The 18,718-nt window shown below is 35.9% G+C and overlaps 1 protein-coding gene across 9 annotated transcripts in view; it reads left to right on the top strand.

Moving 5' to 3' along the window:
* The window catches only part of ZNF644 (zinc finger protein 644), a 116,506-nt gene that overhangs the window by 52,795 nt on the left and 44,993 nt on the right, over positions 1–18,718 (top strand). For 5 of the 9 annotated variants that reach the window (XM_023733414.1, XM_023733407.1, XM_023733408.1 and 2 more), the window contains one exon: positions 10,780–11,003. The exons of 3 other annotated variants lie outside the window; for them this stretch is intronic. In XM_023733414.1, the coding sequence (XP_023589182.1) occupies positions 10,957–11,003 (47 nt within the window). In that variant the 5' untranslated portion in view covers positions 10,780–10,956. Of the gene's footprint in view, positions 1–10,047; positions 10,078–10,779; positions 11,004–18,718 lie in introns of those variants that run through there. One more of the 9 variants, XM_023733409.1, reaches the window with a different exon arrangement.

Here is an 18,718-nt window from a genome sequence, read left to right as displayed (position 1 = left end):
AGCTAACACAACATCCATTCTGCCGCCCATAGATCAAAGAATAATTTCGACTTTCAACTCTTACTATTTAAGAAATACATTTTGTAAGGCTGTAGCTGCCACAGATAGTGATTCCTCTGATGGATCTGGGCAAAGTAAATTGAAAACCTTCTGGAAAAAACCTTCACCATTCTAGATGCCGTTGAGAACATTTGTGATTCCTAGGAGGTCAAAATATGAACATTAGCAAGAGTTTAGAAGAATTTGATTCCAGCCCTCATGGATGACTTTGAGGGGTTCAAGACTTCAGTGGAGGAAGTAACTGCAGATGTGGTAGAAACAGCAGGAGAACTAGAATTAGAAGTGGAGCCTGAAGATGTGACTGAATTGCTGGAATCTCATGATAAAACTTTAACAGATGAGGAGTTGCTTCTTATGGATGAGCAAAGAAAGTGGTTTCTTGAGATGGAATGTACTCCTGGTGAAGATGCTGTGAACATTGTTGAAACGACAGCAAAGGATTTAGAATGTTACATAAACTTAGTTGGTAAAGCAGCAGCAAGGTTTGAGAAGATTGACTCCAATTTTGGAAGAAGTTCTACTGTGAGTAAAGCACTGTCAGACAACTTCGCGTGCTACAGAAGAATCTTTCATGAAAGGAAGAGTCAGTTAATGCACCAAGCTTCACTGCTGTCTTGTTTTAAGAAACTGCCACAGCCATCCTAATTTTCAGCAGCCACCACCCTGATCGGTCAGCAGCCATCAACATTGAGTCGAGACTGCCCACCAGCAAAAAGATTATGACTCGCTTGAAGGCTCAGATGATGGTTAGCGTTTTTTAGCAATAAAGGTTCTTTTTTTTAGGGCCTAATATAAATGGTATTGCTTTCCTGATTTCCTTTTTGTAGTTTTTTTTATTGGTGTTAAGGAATCCAACTGATTTTTGTATGTTATTCTTGTATCCTGCTACTCTACTGAATCTATTAGTTCCAGTAGTTTTCTTGTGGAGTCCTTTGGGTTCTCTATGTATAGTGTCATATCATCCACAGATAGGGACAGTTTTACTTCTTCCTTACCAATTTGGATGCCCTATATTTCTTCTTGCCTTATTGCTCTAGCTAGAACTTCCAGCACAATGTTAAATAGGAGTGGTGATAAAGGGCATCCTTGTCATGTTCCTGTTCTCAGGGGAAATGTTTTCAGCCTCTGTCTGTTAAGAATGATGTTGGCTGTTGGTTTTGTATAGATACTCTATTATGTTGGGGAATTTCTCTTCTATATCTATTGTATTGAGAGTTTTTATCAGGAATGGGTGTTAGACTTTATCAAATGCCTTTTCTGCGCCGATTGAGATGATCATGTGATTCTTTTGTTCTATTTATGTGGTGGATTACATTGATTGATTTTCTAATGCTGAACCGTCCTTTCATACCTGGGATGAATCCCACTTGGTCAGGGTGTATATTTTTTTTTGATATGATGCTAAATTCTATTGGCTAGAATTTTGTTGAGAATTTTTGCATTTATATTCATGAGAGATATTGGTCGGTAATTTTGTTTTTTTGTGGTATCTTTGCCTGGTCTTGATATCAGGATTATGCTGGCTTCATAGAATTTGGAAGTGTCGCTTCCTTTTCTGTGTTCTGAAATAGTTTGAGTAGTACTGGTGCAGGCTCTTCTCTGAATGTGTGGTAGAATTCTCCAGTGAAGCCATCTGAGCCAGGGCTTTTTTTCATTGGGAGTTTTTTTTTTTAATTACCTTTTCAATCTCTTCTCTTGTTACGGGTCTGTTCAGATTTTCCACCCCAGTTTTTGTTACTGTGGGTAGGTAGTGTGTTCCTAGAAATTTTTCCATTTCCTCTAGGTTTTTAAAGTTGTCGGGGTATAGTTTTTCATAGTACTCTGTTATTATCTTTTTTATTTCAGTTAGGTCCTGTTGTAATGTACCCCATTTCATTTCTTATTTGGGTTATTTGCATCTTCTCTCTCTCTTTTTTTTTTTTTTTTGTCAGTTTGGCTAGTGGTTTGTTGATTTTAGTTGATTCTTTCAAAGAACCAACTTTCGGTTTTATTGATTCTTTGTATTGTATTTCTATCCTTTATTTCATTTACTTCTGCTCTGATCCTTATTTTCTTTCCTGAAAAGTCACATACAAAGCGGAAATAACAAGACTAAGCTTTGATTACTTGGAAGAAACCATGCAGACAAGAAGGCAATGGGATGACATATATAAAATCTTGAAAGAAAAACTGCCAACCAAGAATAATATACCCTGCAAAACTCTCACTCAAATATGATGGTGAAATTAGGACATTTCCGGAAAACAGAAATTAAGGCAATATGTTAAAACCAAACAAAACTTATAAGAATTATTAAAGGGAGTCCTTCAATTAGACAACAGCCCGAATCTAGGACATTAGACAGCATCAGCCAGATACCAACCTAGATAATGAACTCTCCAGGATAAGACAAAACTAAAAAATTTACAACAGGGAACCGGAGAGGTCTGGAACTGAATCCGCAATATCTCTGAGGTATGGCTGTATTGATAATTTGTTTCTTCTCTTTTTTTATCTTTATCAGTCTTGCTAGATGTTTATAAATTTTATTCATTTTTTTCAAATGGTGAGCTTTTTGTTTCATTGATTTTTCTCTATTGTTTTGCTGTTTTTAGTTTCATTGATTTCTGTTGTTATCTTTATTATCTTCTTTCATTCTGCCTCCTTTCAATTTATTTTGCTCTCCTTTTCTAGTATTGATTTGAGACCTTTTTCTTCCTAATAGAAATATTTACTGCTATAAATTTTCCTGCCAGCATTGCTTTAGCTGCATCTCACATATTTGGTTGTGTTTTCATTTTCATTCTGTTCTAAATTTTTTTTTAAATTTCATTTGAGTATTATTCTTTGACTAATGGATTAGTTAGAAGTGCATTGTTTAATTTCCAACTGTTTAGAGAGTTTTCTGTTATTTTTTTCTGTTAATGAGTCTAGTTTGATTCCATTGTGCTGAGAAAACACACTCTGTATGATTATAATTCTTTTTAAATTGTTTTGATTTATTTCTTGGATGTGGTTTATCTTTGTCAGAGTTCCATGGATACTTTAAAATGTATATTCTGCTGTTGTTGGATACTGTTTTATATATATGTGTATACAGATGTCTGTATATATGTGTCTATATATATATATATATATATATAAAAGATTCTATTGGTTGATTGTGTACCACTTTTCTATATTTTTGCTGATTTTCTGTCTAGCAGTTCTTTCAGTTGCTCTATCAATTTTTGTTGTGTGTATTTTGAGGCTCTGTTTGGTGCATGAATATTTAGAATTATTAAGTCTTCCTGGTGGATTGATCCCTTTATCATTATGTAGTGTCTCTCTTTGTTGCTAGTAATTTTCTTAGTTCTGATGGCTACTTTATCAGACATTAATATAATTACTCCTTTTAAAAATTTAATCTTATATATATGTATGTATACCATATATATCACTGCAGTCACATTGATTAATGGTACATCTTTTTCCTTCCTTTTATTTTCAGTCTACCTATATCATTGAATTTGAAGTGAGTTTCTGGTAAGCAGCATATAGTTGGGTCTTGTTTTTTTAAATCCACTCTGTCATTTTCTGTTTTTGATTGACATATATAGACCATTTACCTCTAAGGTAATTTTTAATATGTTTCCTCTGGTTTTTGTACTTGACTCACCGGCAGGTAGTTTTGGTTTTTCTCTGGTTCTTGTTCCTGTGTTTCTCTTTTCTTGCCTTCTTGTGGCTTACTTGAACATTTTTTAGTATTCTATCATAATTTATTTATATTATTTTTTATTGTATCTTTGTATACTGCTTATAGTGGTTCCTTTGGGTGCTAAAATATATATATTTGACTTCCAGTCTACTGGTTTCAGCATTTTACCAGTTGGAGGGAAGTGTGGGCACCCTCACTTTCAGTTAGGTTCTTTATATTCCTTACTTTGAAATCTTACTGTCTTGAGTATCAGGTGGTATTAATAATGTTTATTTCAATCATCAAATCATAAAACTCATAATGGAAAGTACAGTTTATTGTTTGTATCTATATCTACGTTTTTCATTATTTCTCATGCTCCAAGAGTCATTCTTTTATCACTTCCTCTTCATTTGAAGAACTTTTTAGCTAGTCTTTAAAGGTCAGTCCGCTAATGGTAAATTCTTTCAGTTTTTCTTTGTCTGGGAATGTTTTTATTTCCTCTTCATTCCTGAAGGATTGCTTCACTGGGTATAGAATTCCCAGTTGATAGTTCTTTTCTTTCAGCACTTGAAAAATACTGTGTCACTTCCTTCTGGCCTTCGTGGATTCAGATGAGAAATTACTGTCATTCAGATTGCTGTTCTGCTATATATATCATTTTTCTGTGGTTGCTTTTAAGATTTTTTGTTTTTTAGCTTTCAGGAGTTTAATTACAATGTGTCTTGGTATGGATTTCTTTGGGTTTATCTTACGTCATGATAAAAGGAGAAAATATATTGAAGTTGTCAAGGATTTCATTTTACTTGGATCTACAGTCAACGCCTATGGAAGCAGCAGTCAAGAAATCAAACGATATATTGTGTGGGGAAAATCTGCTGCAAAAGACCTCTTTAAAGTATTGAAAAGCAAAGATAGATGTCACTTTGCGGACTAAGGTGCCCCTGACCCAAACCATGGTATTTTTGATTGCCTTATACACATGTGAAAGCTGGACAATGACTAAGGAAGGCCAAAGAAGAATTGATGCCTTTGAATTATGGTGTTGGTGAAGAATATTGAATATACCATGGACTGCCAGAAGAATGAACAAATCTTTTTGGGAGAAGTACAGCCAGAATGCTCCTTAGAAGCGAGTATAGTGAGACTTTGTCTCGCTTACTTTGGACATGTTATCAGGAGGGATCAGTCCCTGGAAAAGGACATCGTGCTTGGTAAAGTAGAGAGTCAGCAAAAAAGAGGAAGACCCTCAACAAGATCAGTTGACACAGTGGCTGCAGCAATAGGTTCAAATATAGCAAAGATAGGATGGCGCATGACCAGGCAGTATTTTGTTCTGTTGTACGTAGAGTCGCTATGAGTTGGAACCGACTTCACAGCACCTAACAACAACAACAACAATCTTACGTGAGATTCACTCAGCTTCTTAGCTCTGTAGGTTTGTGGCTGTCACCAAATTTAGGAAGGTTTTAGCCATTTCTTCAAATGCTCTCAGCTTAACTCGTCTGTTACTTCTTCTGAAACTCCAATCCCAGTGATATGAATGCTGGATCTTTTGTTGTTTTCCAACAGCTCTGTTTTTTCTTTTTTTTTCCAAGTCTGTTTTCTCTCTGTTGTTTAGATATGATGAATTCTATTGTTCTGTTCTCAAGTTCACTAATTCTGACCTCTGTCATCTTGATTCTACTATTGAGTCCATCCATCAACTTTTTTATTTCTTTTACTGTTTCATTTGTATAATTTTCATTTGTTTCTTTTCTATAATCTATATTTATTGCTGAGATTTTGTATTTTTACATTTGTTTTTAGAGAGTTTGTAATTGCTTATTGAGCCATTATTACGATGGTTGCTTTAAAATCCTTGTCGGATAATTCCAACATCTGTTTTATCTCAGTGTTGATGTCAGTTGATTGCCTTTTCACATCAGAGTTGTGATTTTCCTGGTTCTTGGTATGACAGGTCATTTTCAGCTATATCCTGAACATTTTGGCTATTACATTCAGAGATTCTGGGTCCTGTTTAAATTTTTGTTTAGCAGATAGTCACCCTGTTTAGGTATAGCACACAGGTCTTGGCCTGCTTTTGTGGGCTGTGCTTTCAGTGACAATCTAATTGTTACAGCCTCTGTGGTGCTCTTTTGATCTGCTTGGTTTATCTTTTGCCTCTGGGGTCCCTGCTGGTACTGCATGAGTGAGTGGTAAGTGCTTCCCAGGCTTTGAAGGGAGAAGTGAGTCCTTAGTGGAGATTGGTCGCTTGTTGTGGTGGGATCCCCCTTGTTAGTGCTCCCTGGCTGCACACTATCTCTGAATGTGGGAGGGCAGTGAAGAGCAGTGTTTCCCTTGACTGCTTATTGTCAGCAGGGGTCCCTTAGCCATTCTGTCAAACTTATCTGGTGTTGTTGGACTTCCTTCAAGCCAGGGAAGGAATGAGCTTATGTGGGCTACTTTCTGGTGCTAGATTGGTTGTTGGGAAACACCATACCTGGTCACCTTTCCTGTTTGGTGGGGGAGTCATAAGATGTCCTGCTGCTATGTTGTTCCTCCAGTCTTGGGGTCCCAAACCAGTTCCTCTTCCTCTTGCCACCTTTCAGAGTTCTCCTTTGGTTGCTTCATGTGCTCTTTCCAGGGTTTATAGTTATGCTTAGCAGGAAGGAACAGGGATAGATAGGTCTTACACCATCTTGTTTGGACTGGAAGCCCCGTGATTACAGTCCATGTTAATTATTAATTACTATGCTTTATTTAGCCTCCATAAAATTACTTTAATAAAAATCATTAGGTTTCAAATTTTTCAATGGTTTGGCTTTTTTCTGTTTTTTAAATAGTAGCATATTTAATGAATTGGTATGCCACAAACAGAGAAACTGTTATGGAGAGACATTTTACAAATTATTAAATGACAAAGGTGACTTAGAGGAGAATAATTTGCCTGTAATATTCTGGCAGTGCTTTGAAGAGAAATTTTATAATCTTACAATTTAATTTTATTTATATATATAACAGTAATAAAGAGGCTAAACCTTGACTGTTTCATTTCTTGTCTTGTCCACTGCTTCCAGTCTCTTAGAGTAGGCCGAACTAGTTTTAAATAAATTACTGGGCAATAGAAGAGAGAACAAAATGCCTAGAAGAGAATCCCACTCTACTCAGTTCTTATTCATGCAAAAAATGACTGTGAAGCAGTTATTTTGAGTGATTCTTATCACAGTCAAACCTGCCACAGGTAAGCTGATGCCTTTAATCTGCAGGTTGAAAATATTTCTGGCATTGGCTTTCCTTGCGGATATCTGCCTTAGTAGTATCTCTGTTGTTCAGTACATATTATTTATAACTACAGTGATGATATTGTCAAACCAGCAAGGATACATGATTTGACAAGGATTTTTAAAAATTTGTTTCCAGTTAGGTGCATATGTGATCTGGAGGGATGTTTGGCTACTGAAATAATTGGAATTTCTGTAATATTAGCACACATTAATGGTATGTGAAACAGAGTATTTGAAAAATTGTCCTAGAAAAACCAGGGTGTAAGGTTACTGTATTCATAAACTATCTCCTTGCAAGAATAATTAGAGAAAATTGACAGTAAGAAATGGACACCATAGAGTCATAAAAGAAGGATAAAACAATAAACTAATGAAGGTAAAGAAGGACAAAGGGAAGCGATTATATTAGAATATCTTAGCTAGAGGATAAGTTGTACAAGTGAGCACAGACTATGCTGTTTTTCCTGTGATTCAAGGGGAAAAAGGGAACTGCACATTGTCCACTAAAATAATTTTTTCCTTGCATTACATTCTCAGTGGAATTTGTTACATGGATCTTTAGTATCTAAGGGGGCATTGAATTACATAATGGTTAGTGCTCTTAGGGGCAGTTTTATAAAAAGATGTGGAAATATTTTTCATTTGTTTATGTGGAGGCATTTTTGTGAATACCTAGATTCATAGAATTTAGCTTTTTGGTGATGTGACTTAATTCAGGCATAAAATTTTACAGAAGTTTTAGTCACTAGATTGTAGAACAATGAATTTAGTGTATCTCTTAGTCTAACCCTCTAGATATGAAGTTCTCAATCTTTTTTTTCTACTTGGATTCATAATCAAAGCATACAGTATCATGTGTACTTTCATATGTAGCATATACTATATTTTACTCTATCCTTTACTATTAAGGAACATATGTTGAATGTGAGTGATAGTATATTTTCCATTAGATAATCATTTATACACCTCAGTATTTGATTATATAGACTTCACATTAATCACAGCAGTGATCTAGGTAGAGATCTATCTTAATTGCTGCATAAGTATGGGTTGCAGTAATATGGATGGTAGTGGTGTTAGTACCATTGAGTTGGCTCTGATTCATGGGGATTGTCTCCCCCCCCCCCCACAGGCTTTATGCAAATAATGCGTACCTTCTACATTTGTTTGCCATCCTCACGACACACACCCCCGCAGCGAGATGTCTTCGTAAGTGCGCTATGCTAATTTTTTTTTACAACAGCATGTTACAAAAAATTGGCATAGCGGCGCTCATGAAAATACTTCTTGGGGAGAGGGCACGGTTGGCAAACAAACATAGAAGGTGTGCATTATTTGTGTAAAAATATGGTATACATATATACAGATATATATATAGAGAGAGAGAGAGAGAGAGAGAGACCAAAATATCTATTTTATAGTCTGAAGGCAGACCAGATGCTAAGGAACTCCCCTTTCAACTGATAGATTGATCACATTCCATTAGATTGCATTATAGAAGGTGGTTACTTTCCACTGCATTAGATTACATTATGGAGGAGTAACGAGTCTAGTATTTGGCAAAACCGTTGAGAACCATAGCCTAGCCAAGTCAAAACACAAAACCAGCTATCACAGGGACCTGTGATACCAACCAAACATTGCCTGGTCCTGTGTGCCACCTTCATTATCATTGGTCATTTCTGGTCCATTGTTATGGCTATTGTGTCAGTTCGTTTCATTGAGGGTTTCCCTCCTTTTTGCTGATCCTCTGCTTTACCGAACATGATGTCCTTTTCTAGCAAGTAGTCTTTCCTGACGACGTGTTCAAAATAAGTGAGTCAGAAGCTCAGCATCTTCACTTGTAAGGAACATTCTGGTTGTGTTTCTTATAAGACTGATTTGTTTCAGTCTTTTGGTAGTCCACAGTATAGTCAGTATTCTTTGCCAATACCACAGTTTGAACACATCAATTCTTCTGTCTCTGTCTTCCTTTTTTATTGTCCAACTTTCACACGCACATGAGGCAATTGAAAAGACGATGAGTTGGGTCAGGTACACGTTAGTTGTCGAAGACTTAGACATTGTTGCTTTTTAAAACTTTAAAGAAGTCTTTTGTGCCGATTTGCCCAATGCAATATGTCGTTTAATTTCTTGATTGCTGCTTCCATGGGCATTGATTGTTGATCTAAGTAGTATGAAATCGTTGACAACTTCTATTTCTTCTTTCTTCATTTATCATGATACTGTTTATCGGTCCAGTTGTGATATGGGTAGTCAGACCAAATTTTTTTTTGGCAGATTTGCTTATATGTCCATATAGGTATTCTGTTTATGTCCCAACATTAAGTATGAAGCATTGGTGTATTTAGAAGCCAGAAATTACTAGTCATTCGCTTATATCACAATAGAACCTTCATGTGCAGTATAATTTAAAACATCTCATTGAGTCTGCCAAGATGAGTTAGTTCAAAATGTTTTCCTGTATAACTAATGAGTTGAATGGAATTATTTAGAATTGTTTATTAGATGCTACTTACTGACGAAAATCTGCCCAAAATTATGACTTTGACATTTGTAATGGATATTGAACAATACCCTTAGAATGTAATAGCAAGATGTAATGCATAGAGTCATACGTGTGACTTTCCATTTCCTATGGCAAGTGGGTATACATGTATGTACGTCATCTGAAGGGTATACTAAAGTATTTAGAAAAAAAGTCATGAATCTGGGAGAAAGTTATAGTCTTTATTTTTATATCTTTTATAATAGAATTTTGTTTTAAAAGTCTAATTTGACCCAATTTGTTTATGATAATATCATAGAAAAAACAGCAAATGTTTGTATTATTTGTCAGAATTATACAGTTTAATCTGGAGATAGTTGCTGTTTAAGCACTGGAAGGCTAATGATAGAACAATTGACACTGCCAAGATTTAAATTATTCTTATTTTCTCAGTTAGGGAAATAGTAATGGTTAGTATTAGAAGCATTGTCTAAAGTCCGCTTGTTTCTCATGTATCACGTGAAAATAAGAGACGTTTCCCCCCGCCCCCAACTGAAGTCTGCTTGAGAGGATGCTTATATAAAGTTTGAAAGAAACTTAACTAGTTGGTAAGTTTTTAATTTGGGGGAGAATAAGCTGCCTTTTTTCTAAATATAATCCTTTGTTTTGATATTACCCTATTATAAATTATATCACCCATATAACCTTTTAAGTTTTTTCAGTGTGTATCAAGTACATTTACATACATACGAAATTTTCTGTAGTGTGTATTTATAAGAAGTTACAAAATAACTGATGGTAAGCTATGTGAGTAAAGTTATGGCTTGAGTATATACACTGAGATAAGGTGTATAATCCCAAATTATTTTATTTTTCCATGCACTTTTGAATTCATTACTTATTCGAGTATTAAAATCTAAGCTTGTATCTTTTCTGTACGGGAAGCCTGGTGGTACAGTGGTTAAGCACTTGACTGCTAACCGGAACGTTGGTAGTTCGAACCCACGAGCCACTCCGTGGGAGAAAGATGTAACACTCTGCTTCCATAAGGATTATAGCCTTGGAAACTTTATGGGGCAGTTGTACTCTGTCCTGTAGGGTTGCTGTGAGTTAGAACCAAGTCAGCAGCAATGGGTAACAATTATCTTTTGTGTGCACATGGTGGCTAGGGAGAGGCTACCCAGTGTCTCTGATGAAACCAGTTAAAGTTAAAAAAAAAAGTTTGTTTTGTTTTATTCCTGTGATTGACTAATTGTGACCTTTCTTGTTCATTTGTAGTTAACCTGCTTTGTCTGTATTCCTTCATTTAGATAATCGAGCACCTTCTAGACACTTGGTGCTCAAAACACAGTGTATGCATCAAAAGACATGATTCCTGTTCTCTTGGAGCTTCAGTCTATTGGGGAGAGATGCACTAATCAATAATCATATCAGTTGAATATTTGAAAGAGATTAAAGCTCTGAAAGGAACAGTTCTGCAACAGCATATGACAAAGGAACTTGACATAAAGTGGGTCAAGAAAGGCTTCCCAGAGTAAGTGACCTTTAGACCTGTCATCTGAAGGAAGATTATGAGTTAAAGGTAACTAGATTTGTGTGATGGAGGGATTGGGAGAGGAGAGCAGAGGATTCTAGACCAAGGGAATTGCATGTACAGAGGTCCTGTGATGAGAAGAAAAATGTTTGGGGGAATTTGAGAGAGGACCAGTGGGGTTGGATCACTGAGAACTGGTGGAGAAAAGTGTGTGGCTAGACCAGAAAGAGAGGCAGGGCTCCAGCAAACTCTTCTCAGCTATTTTAAGGATTTGGAACTATATCCTGAGAGAGGAAAACGTGTTCCACACAGAAGTGATGAACTGGAAAAGATTACTCTGCTTATAGGTGTACAGAACTGATTAGAAAGGGCCCAGAAGATTCCACTTAGAAAGCAGAGATCCATTAATTCTTTTAAAAATTCTTTCTGCTTATGATAACGCACAAAAAAGTGGTCACCGGTCGTTATGTTCAGCCACCTAGATACTATTTTAGATGCCAGGATTGTGTCAGTGAGCAAAACAAGTGTCTGCTCCCATGGTACTACCTTCTAAGGGGGGAGGGGGGCAAAACAAATAACCAAATAAGTATATAATATGTCAGCTGTTAATTATGAAGAAAAATGAAACCAGAGGGGGTGGATAGAGAGTGACTAAGAGTGCTATTTTGTTTAGCATGTCTAGGAAGAACTGAGGAGACATTGGGACACAGATTTGAAGGAACTGAGCCATTACATGTATTTGGAGGAAGAATTCCAGGGCAGAGAACATTAAGTGCAAAGTACCTAGGCCATGGTTAAGAAATAGCGAGGGGGTCCTGTCACTGGACTACCGTGAGAAAGAGGGAGAGGGGTAGGAAATGAGGTCTAGGACTAAGTGCATTAGAATTGGGTAGGACGTGAACTATATGACACTTAATCCTTTGACATATATATGTATCTTACATATATGTGTATATAAATTTAGTAATTATTTTGCTGGTAATATTTCATGAAATTTAAAATAGTATTCAATTATTTAACAACTTTTAGGAGCTGTCATGGTCCTTTTTAAAATAAAAGTACGCTCTTACCAAAGAGTTCAAATACAGAGGTATTATGTAAAAAGCAAAAGTTTTTTCCTTTACTCCTGCTGTCCTCCTTCCCTCCCCATACTTACTGAGAGTAACAGTTTTTTAAAACCTAGATTTTCTTCTGTGTGTGTGTTTTTCATTAATTTCTAAAGCAATTTAAGTAAGTCTTTTAAGAAAATGTGGAATAAAAAAACAACAAGCAACAGAATGGAATGCTACGGCATTATATTCAGAGTTCCTTTCCAAGAAAATTTTAACTTTGTAACTCCATCAAAAGGTAATACATATAACTTTTTTCCAAAAAGATTGACTTATTTTGTTTTTAAACTTTCGTATCAAAGTATTTCAGAATCTTCCTTATTTAAATTTATTATAAGATAAGATTTTCCATTCCAATATAATATTCCAATATGATGTTTTCCTATAGCTTCAGTGGTATTTTGGTTAAAGAATTTGCTGCCACTTGGTGGCACTACTTGGCTTAAAAATGAATCGGAGTATTTGCTGTTAACTGTACTCTCTTCTACATGAATGATTAAATTGAGAGATGACTTGATAATGAGCAACTTAATGTTACAAATGTTTGATCCTTGTTTTATAAATAAAATAATTTGTGTTATAAAATATAATTTTATTAAAATGGCATATGGACTATAAAAATATAAACCAAGGCTTATTTTGGTAGGAAAGGAAATGTACAGATTTTTTTTAATAGATGCCACCTTTAGTTCAGGTATTAGTTTACCTTTCTTCCTTAATCTTCTTCTGTGTCTAAATGTCAGAAAAATATATTGTTAGTATTAGACACAAACATCCTCAACTCTTTTATTTTAATTAACGTTTTCCAAGATGTGTATTTGGTTTTGTCTTATATAAAGCTAAGAAATCAGTTTCTTTTCCTCCCCTAGATGATCAAGGTAAATGAAACATGTAGAAAAATAACAAATTAAGTATAGTTAATTTGCTGCAGCATATTGAAAACCCAACCCATACAGTTCTTTTAAGATATTTAATTAGACAAAGAACCCTGAAACGAAAGAAGTGAGAAGTTACTGTGTTCCCAGACATGATTTTTCACTCCCAATCACTTGACTTACACTACCACAATAGTTTTTGTGAATTTGTATAATGTATTTATTTATTCAGTTTTGTAGACAATATATACAACATATGAAAGATAGTATTCTGGGCAGTTGTCTTTTTTAAAACTGAAATACAGGAAAGTGTACAAAGTGTAAATATACAGTTCAGTGAATTACCACAAATACTCCGTGACCACCATAGATCAAGAAACAGTATAAAGCCAGCAACCTTGAAACCCCTGTGTTTCCCCTCCTAATCACTGTTGCTTTTCTCCTTCTCAGATGATCACTAGCCTTACTTCAAAAATATAGCTTAGTTTTGCTTGTTTTTGAACTTTATATAAATGGAATTATACCAAAAAAATCAAAGCCATTGCTGTCAAGTTGATTCCGACACATGAGTAGTATATTGTCTCTGGCTTATTTTGCTTAACATTATGTTTGGGAGATTCATGTATGCTGTTAGATGTACCTGTAGTGTGTTTGTATGATTTTATCCTTTTTTATTTTTTATTTAGCCCTTTATCTTTTTATCTATCCTTTTTATTGTTGGATATTTAGGTTGAATAATACTGCCAGAATATTCTTGAACATGTCTTTTGGTGCACGTGTAACACTGATACTGGTGTATGTATGCTGCATTTTAGAAGATAATGCAAAAATCGTTTTCAAAGTGCTTGTATTGATTCCATCAACAGTATATGAGAGTTCCTGTTGCTTTATATGCTTACCTACACTTGGTTTTAATAGCCTCTTTAAAGTTTAGCCCTTCCGGAAGATGCATTTCCCAGATTCCCAGTGAGACTGAGCACCTTTTCATAAATTCGGATATCTCCTTTTGTGAAGTCTCTTCTCCTGTCCACTTTCTTTTTTTCCCTCTTGATGTTGCTTTCTTTTTCTTACTGGTTTATAGAAGTTATATATTTTTTGGATACAAGCCTTTTTTTCTTTTGCGGCTTCTTTCCTGTTCCTTTTGTTTTATAGGAATGTTTATATGTTCTAGATACAAGCCCTTTGTCCATTAATTTGTTAAAACAGTACATACCAGTTTAACTTGACTTTTGCCCTCATAATGTTATTTTTGATGAAAAGAAGGTCTTAATTTTAATGTAGTCATATTTATCATTGTTTTCGTTTAAACTCAAAATCAAACCCGTTGCCGTCGAGTCGATTCCAACTCATAGGGACCCTATGGGACAGAGTAGAATTGCCCCATAGGGTTTCCAAGGGGTGGCTGGTGGATTCAAACTGCCAGCCTGCTGGTTAGCAGTCACGCTCTTAACCACTGCACCACCAGTGCTTTTTGTGGCCTGTTTAAGAAGTCTTTTCCTGCTTCAAGGACAGCCAGAGGCAATTTTGCCCTGAGCATCCTCTCCCCACTTCTCTATCCTACAGGGCATTTGGCAATGTCTGGAGCCATTTTTGGTTTTCCCAACTGGGTGGATGGGGTGCTGCTGGTATCTAGTGGGTAGATACTAGGGATACTGCCAAACCTCCTGCAATGCACAGGATAGCCGCCCCCTACAACAAATTGTCTAGCCCAAAGTGTCAGTAGTGCTGGGGTTGAGAAACACTATCCTAAAAGCTTTATTATTTTGATTTCTACCTCTGCCTAGAACTGATTATTATGTATTATTTGGTATATTATATTTTTCTTGAATTATGAATTTAGATTTACCTTCTACGTAGAACTTATTTTTCTATATTATGTGAGATGTTGTTGTTAGTTGCCGTCAAGTTAGCTCCGACTCATGGCAACCTTACGTATAACTAAATGAAACATTGCCCAGTCCTGTGCCATCTTCATGATCATTGGTATATTTGAGTCCATTGTTGAAGCTATTGTGTAGTGCCTTCCAACCTAGAGGGGATCATCTTCCAGCGCTACATCAGACAGTGTTCTGTTGTGACCCATAAAGTTTTCATTGGCTAATTTTCAGAAGTAGATCATCAGCCTTTCTTCCTACTTTGCCTTAGTCTGGAAGCGCTTCTGAAAACTGTCTACTATGCCGGTGGCATAGTTTCCAGCGTCATAGCAACACACAAGCCACCATAGTACGATAAACTGACAGACGGGTGGTAGATATGAGGTATAATGGTCAACTTTTCTTTTTTTATATGAATATACATTTTAAGCGGCACCATTCATTGAAAAGATTGTCTCTCCAGTGATCTGCAGTATCACCTTTGTCATAAATCTAGTGACCATATACACATGGGCCTGTTTCTGAACTGTTTTTTTTCCATTGGTCTATTTTATTTATTCTTGTACCAATACTATGCTGTTTTAATTCACATGGCATAATGAGTCCTTATATCCAGTAGAGTAAGTCTTCCCACCTTGTTCTTAGCTTTTCATTTCCATATAAATTTTATAGTCAGATGATCAATTTTATAAAATTTCTGCTCACTAATTTGGGGTAAAGTTGACATCTTTATGATATTAAGTCTTCCCAGTCTGTGAATTTAGTATTATAACTTCATTAATACTAAGACTTCAACTTTTTGGTCTCAGGACCCCTTTAAACTTTTTTAAAAAAGAACTTTTTTTTTACGTGTAGTTGTATTTTAAAAGTTGTAAAACAAGTTTCACTTGACCTTTGCATGATGTTGTATATTTTTGTCTGTTTAATTTTGTTGAATAAAAAATGCAATGAAGTCTTACTATAACATGAAATATAGATCATAAAGAAAATGATTGATTTAACAGAAAATGTTAGAACTGTGTAGCAAAATACCATAAACATAGCTAAAAGGCAAAGTTGGGGAGACATATTTGCAACTTGTATGACAGACCAAGGATTAATAAATCTAATGCACAAAGACTTTACCTTTCTGGAAGAGGTGACATTTGAAGCAAGCTTTGAAGGATGATTAATATTTAACCAGAAGGAGGATATACTGTGCAAAGGGGAAGGGTGAGGGAGATCATGGCCTATGGGGAATTTTTATACAGGAAGTTAATGGCTAAAGCCCAGGCTATGAGGTGAGAAAAGGCAGGAATTGAGAGGCAAATAGCTAGATGTTCACAGGAGTTTTTGATTTTATCCTGAAGGCAGAGAAGAAGACATTGAAAAATTTTAAGGTAGAAAGTAACATGATAGGCATGCATTTTAGGAAGATAAGCTTGGCAACATTGTAAAGAATGTATTGGAGAAAGACTGAAGAAAAAAAGAAAACTGATTTGGTGGCTGTTGCAGTAATCCAGTCAAGAAGTGATAATGGCCAATATTGATGTAAGTGTGGAGTTGGAAAAGAGGGTTTAACTTCTAGAACTACTAAGGAAATAACACTTAGTGACTAATGGATACGTGCCTGGCACTGTTCTAGATACTTTGAAAAGTGAAGGAAGACCTAACAACTGTGTTATTGTATTCTTCACCAAATATAAGAGGAAGAGTAGATGGCTCTAGGGGCAGGAGTGAGATAAAGAGAAAGGGGGATAGGGATCAGAAAATTTTTGGATGACTGTATTTTCTAAAAAATTCTCACCACCTCATGATTGGAATTGTCAAAAACCTAAATGCACAGAGAAACACCAAAAATTACTGTAGCGGAATATATTTGTTGTGGGTTGATACGATTCAAATTGAGCAGCATTAACCCGAAAGGTATTGGGAAGGCCCTCCGAAGAGCGGACAGTGAAAGCAGAGAGGACAGTGAAAGCCGATTATATAGGTCATTGTTATGTTAATTTACCAAGAGGTAACATCAAAGTTCAAGCAAGATTTTCAGGGTCCCTCAGGTACAGAGTCACTAAGGACACTCCATACATCCTAAAACACAGCCTCTAGTCAGACCCTGGAGTTCTGCTTCTTGGAGCTGGCTGCATATAGATAGTTTTCCAAAAGAACCCACTGCCTGAGGCAAAACGATCTCTGCCAGGCTGCTTACTAGGCTGTTGTTTGACATGAAGGAGACTTTAGGAAAACAGTTGCTTAAAGTCTCAAGGTAGAAAAGGACACCTAAGAGTAGATGGCCTGGGTGGGTCACCCCAATTCCATGAACCCAGAAATCTAGATTCTAGAATTTAAATGGCTGTGTAGGTAGTAATTTCAGATAGGTGAGATTTAGTAGTATGTTAGAAAGACCAGTGGTCTGGTTAAGTCAGGATTCCTAAGTTATTGTCTAGGTTTTGTCTTTAATCTAGCTGTCTGACTGGGGGTGAGTCATATTTAAACTCTCTGCATGTATGGGTCCTTGTGTGAAATGAGGACATTTTGATTTTGATTTCAAAGTTTTTCCAACTAGAAAATCCTTTAGGTTTATTGTTTGTGAAGTCTGTTTTGCTGTTTTCTTCAGGTCCTTAATGATACTGAGTTTCTTCAGTATTTAATACCAGAATCTAAAAGGGTAGAAATGTAGAAGGGCTCCCAGAAGCCCTTTGCAGAAGTTAGAAATTCCCAGGCAAAGTATTTTCTTTGTACTTTAACTGATTGTTGAACTGTATTCTTGATACTAATTTAATATATACACAGGTGTGTGTATTGTTACTGTTGTTGTTAGGTGCCATCTAGTTGGTTCCAACTTATAGTGACCCTGTGTACAACAGAACGAAACACTGCCTGGTCCTGCACCATCCTCACAAACTTTGCTGTGTTTCGGCCCACTGTGTCAATCCATCTCGTCAAGGATCTTTTTCTTTTTCACTGACCTTCTCCTTTACAACACACACATATACATACAGGCATGCATACGTACAACTTTTATTTGAAAGGATATTTTAACTTCATGTTCAAATATTATGCCTAAATTATAGATAGTAGAGTAAATTGCAGAGTACATGAAATATATCTTCAGGCCTCTCCTACCTCTTTTCTCTACTATTTTCATTTGTGGCCTTCTGCTTTGGCAGCTATTGCGCCTATCCACGGGCCCTGCCCCAAATTATACATAATGCTAAGTCTTTCTCCTACAGTTAAAATTACCATTTTAGTTTGTGTATGTATGGCTGTGTGACCTTGGACAAACTATTTCCCTTCTCTGGCTCTTAATTTTATTATTAAAATCAAATAAAGTATTTTCCTGCTAGATTATTTTCTAGCTCTGAAATTGCATATCTGGGATAGTTTGTTATTTAATTAAAGTAGGCTTAACTATTGATACCTTTTAAAAGAATATGTTGGTGAACTATCTTGTTTGACTAGATGAATTTCTCTTTAGAGCCCTGATATCCGTGGTGGGTTGGGTATAGGGTGAGTAGAGAGGTTGGGGACGGGTTGCTATTCTTCTTTGCTTATCAGTGAAGACTTTATTTCGTTAAGGAAGGTGTGGGTTGGTCTGCTTCTTGTGTGCTGTCCCAAATTCATTTGTCATCCCTGTCACAACACCATGTTGTATTGTAATTCTGTACTTTGATTTTTCCTCATTGTATCTTTAGATTCCAGCTCAATGTTTTATAAAGAGTAATACTCAAATATATATGTGTATATGTATGTGTGTGTGTGTATATATAGATGTTGTATTTGTTTTATATATATATATATATATAAGGGATGGTTGGAGGTGCAAGACTAGACTGAAAACCCTCAAGAGCAGTAAGTATATCTATACTCCAAAGGAC

Source organism: Trichechus manatus, unplaced genomic scaffold (assembly GCF_000243295.1).
Source record: "Trichechus manatus latirostris isolate Lorelei unplaced genomic scaffold, TriManLat1.0 scaffold00058, whole genome shotgun sequence".
Taxonomy (NCBI): domain Eukaryota; kingdom Metazoa; phylum Chordata; class Mammalia; order Sirenia; family Trichechidae; genus Trichechus; species Trichechus manatus.
Note: the sequence above shows the minus strand (reverse complement) of the source record. Positions and strands in the feature narration are given on the sequence as shown.